Raw genomic sequence first — 3,558 nt, forward strand, 5'->3', positions numbered from 1 at the left:
GACCTCCTGTGGAACATATTCAAGGGACCTTAGCCACCAACCCAGCTGGAATATTCCTTAAGGACACCTTCCAGAGACAGGCCTCTTGTTGTGGACTGGAGTTTGTTTCTCTATAAATAGTTGCCAGGAATCCAAGGGGAGGGGGGTGGTCAGTTCCTGGGCCTCTGGCCAAACTTGGCCCTTCAGTGTACGTTGGACGACCGCCTTCTTCACTAACGTCCAGACTGAGTTATGTTTATCCTGATGGTTCATTGGTCAAAGCAGGGCCAGATCGCCATGACGGTCAGGACCAGGTGATGATGTTGGGGAAGGGGGGGGGAGGGGCGGCTCGGGAAGGCCTGGATGTAGAAGGAGGCAGAGATCAACCAGGGCACTGTGAAGGTGAAGAGGCCTCCCTGATCGATTCGTTCTGACTGGTGGGGGTTTCTCAGCATCCTGTGATGACGCCCTGGAGGAAGGTGGCTCACCTAGCAGCGAGGGGGCGAAGTCTAGCGACAGCAGCACCCTCTGAGCATGGAGCTGGTTCAGGCAGTAAGTGAATTCCATCAGGCGAGGGGGGCAGAGTGTTCTTAATGAGAGCCAGCGTGGCGTAGCGGTTAAGAGCAGGGGGATTCTAATCTGGAGAACCAGGTTTGATTCCCCACTCCTCCACCTGAGTGGCAGAGGCTTATCTGGTGAACCAGATGTGTTTCTGCACTCCTACATTCCTGCTGGGTGACCTTGGGCTGGTCACAGTTCTTCGGAACTCTCTCAGCCCCACTCACCTCACAGGGTGTTTGTGGTGTAGGGTGGGGGCAAGGGAAAAGAGATTGTAAGCCCCTTTGGGTCTCCTTGCAGAAGAGAAAGGTGGAATATAAACCCAAACTCCTCCTCCCCAAGGTTGTGAGGAGAGGAAGGGAAAGGAGCTTGTCAGCTAACTTGAGTCTCCTTACAGGAGAGAAAGGTGGGGTATAAATCCAAACTCTTCTTCTTAATTCTAAGTGGGGATTTTTTTTACTTGCCCTATTCTTCAGGTTCAGGGCAAAGCACACATTATTTTAATTTTTTTTACATCTCGAGACACAGCAATTACACCAGGTCCCCTATATATCCTTTGCTGTTTTTCCCCATCTGCCAAAACATTGGTTTCACACAATACTTCCTCTCTCCACACCTGGTGAGGTAGGTGGGACTGAGAGAGTTTGGAGGGAACTGTGACTAGCCCAAGGTCACCCAGCAGGAATGTAGGAGTGCGGAAACACATCTGGTTCACCAGATAAGCCTCTGCCACTCTGGTGGAGGAGTGGGGAATCAAGCCCGGTTCTCCAGATTAGAATCCACCTTCAATTAACCAGTATACCACTCTGGCATATGAGTGCTTGTGGGAGGATACTGCCCGCCCCCCAGCAACTAGAAAAAGGTGCCTGTGACTTAGAGCAGAGGCAGAGCTACCGGGGACGGGGGGTGCGCCACACAGAGGGCGCACAGTTTTGGGTCACATGGTAGTTGCAAAATCCCCCCTCCCCCTTCCCCAGGCTTCTCCCCCTCCCCCACGGCGCCCCCTTGCGGCGCCCCTCCACCCCCTTCCTACACTTACCTTAGTTCCTTACCTTTTCCTAGAACCTTTTCAGGCTGAAAAAAAGGCCTATTCACAGTACAGGCTAAAAATGGCCTGTGGAACTACAGTTCCCAGGAGACCTTGGGGCTCACAAGGTCTCCTGGGAAGAATAGTTCCCATCAGGCCGTTTTTAAGCCTGAACTGTGAATAGGCCTTTTTTTTTCAGCCCGAAAAGGTTCTAGGAAAAGCAAAGGAACTAAGGTAAGTATAGACTGCGGAAAATATAGACTGCGCACCGGGCGCAGTTTGGCCTAGCTACTCCTCTGGCTTAGAGTAACAGCACAGGGCACAATGCCACCTTCTTCCACGCACATTTCCTTCAAGCAACGCAACCCCACCCCACCCCCGCATCAGCTGTAGGGTTGTGTTGGGACTTGGAACATCCTCCTTCCTTGTCTGTGGCACAGGCCGGACCTGGAAGATCCTGAGCTTTGTGGTGGCGTTTCCTGGCGTGGTGGTGTGCATGCTGAACGTTTGGCTGCGGAAGCAGAACCATCCGCACGAACGGCCTGAATTCGTTCCCTATAACCACCTGCGTCTCCGGACAAAGGTATGTCTCCGGCAAGTGAGGCCTGATTGCTAGTTACTCCAGCAAGTGAGGCCTAATTGCTAGGCGCCCCTCGCCCTGTTCGGATTTGTTCAGACAGGAAGGGGAGGTGACTAGGGGAGGGATCCCGGGCATCAGCTGTCTGTCAACCGCTCTCTCTCTCTCTTTTTCTAGCCCTTCCCCTGGGGTGATGGAAACCACACTCTTTTCCATAACCCTCACGTCAACCCGCTGCCCACGGGCTATGAAGACGAAGGTGGCCACCACTGAACTACCGACATTTTCTCTTTCTCTGCCGCTGACTGGGAGAGGTGGACAAACTCCTGTGCACCCGCAGCAGCACTTCGAGACAAATCTCCTAGATAGGAGACAATTAAAAACACGGTTGGACCGCTGGATCTTTTCCCTGGTGTTCATTGGGGAGAGGGTGGGGAAAGTGTCAGACTTTTGACAAGTTTTCTGTGAGCAAAGGCCCCACTGGTAAATAGCTGAGGATAGCTAGTGCTTTAGTGTACGGAGTGGATATTAGCCCGGGACACCTGGACTTGGTCTGTTTGCGTGCCAAGTGCCGTCAAGTTACAACCGACTTATGGCAACAGAGCTTTCAAGGCAAGGGACTAGCAGAGGTGGTTCACTATTTTGCCTTCCTCTGCATACTGACCGTGGTCCCCCATCCAAGTACTAACCACGGCCATTCCTGGTTAGCTTCTATGCTCTAGAGCAGGGGTCTTCAAACTATGGCCCTCCAGATGTTCAGAGACCACAATTCCCATGAGCTCTACCACTTGGCCATGCTGGCAGGGGCTGATGGGAATTGTAGTCCACGAACATCTGGAGAGCCATAGTTTGAAGACCCCTGCTCTAGAGCCAGCGTGGCGTAGTGGGTAAGAGCAGGTGGATTCTAATCTGGAGAACCAGGTTTGATTCTCCGCTCTGCTGCCTGAGCTGTGGAGGCTTATCTGGGGAATTCAGATTAGTCTGTACACTCCCACACACGCCAGCTGGGTGACCTTGGGCTAGTCACAGTTCTCGGAGCTCTCTCAGCCCCACTTACCTCACAGGGTGTTTGTTGTGAGGGCGGAAGGGCAAGGAGACTGTCAGCCCCTTTGAGTCTCCTACAGGAGAGAAAGGGGGGATATAAATCCAAACTCTTCTTCTTTTTCTTCTTCTTCTTCTTCTCCTCCATAGTTCTGTTTTTGTGATCCAGACATTTGAAAATCTGAGATCTTCCCTTTTTCTGAAGAACCTCGAGGACAGAAAGGACACAGATAATATTGGCAGGGACCAGGGAATAATTGCTGGGAAAGGAAGAAATGTTTCCTTTCCCAAACCAAGCTCAACTCCCCCCAACGAAAATCTCACCGGATATTCCCTACAATCTTTCTCATCTTGCTACAGCTATAAGCACTAGAAG

General features: G+C 52.1%; 1 protein-coding gene across 1 annotated transcript; it reads left to right on the plus strand.

The window, feature by feature from the left end:
- The first annotated feature begins 320 nt into the window (after positions 1-320).
- LOC125444968 (cytochrome c oxidase subunit 6A2, mitochondrial) lies at positions 321-2,540 on the plus strand. Its single transcript, XM_048517763.1, has 3 exons — positions 321-531; positions 2,005-2,147; positions 2,319-2,540. The coding sequence occupies exons 1-3, from the start codon at positions 441-443 to the stop codon at positions 2,412-2,414; spliced, it is 330 nt and encodes a 109-aa protein (XP_048373720.1). The 5' UTR covers positions 321-440; the 3' UTR covers positions 2,415-2,540.
- The last annotated feature ends 1,018 nt before the right edge of the window (positions 2,541-3,558 follow it).

Source organism: Sphaerodactylus townsendi, linkage group LG15 (genome assembly GCF_021028975.2).
Source record: "Sphaerodactylus townsendi isolate TG3544 linkage group LG15, MPM_Stown_v2.3, whole genome shotgun sequence".
Taxonomy (NCBI): domain Eukaryota; kingdom Metazoa; phylum Chordata; class Lepidosauria; order Squamata; family Sphaerodactylidae; genus Sphaerodactylus; species Sphaerodactylus townsendi.

Bases quoted from the DNA above. Each gene is read 5' to 3' on its own strand.
- LOC125444968 (XM_048517763.1), top strand. From the start codon at position 441: ATGACGCCCTGGAGGAAGGTGGCTCACCTAGCAGCGAGGGGGCGAAGT. The intron at 532-2,004 runs GTAAGTGAATTC...TCTGTGGCACAG, and splicing joins GCATGGAGCTGGTTCAGGCA to GCCGGACCTGGAAGATCCTG. The intron at 2,148-2,318 runs GTATGTCTCCGG...CTCTTTTTCTAG, and splicing joins ACCTGCGTCTCCGGACAAAG to CCCTTCCCCTGGGGTGATGG.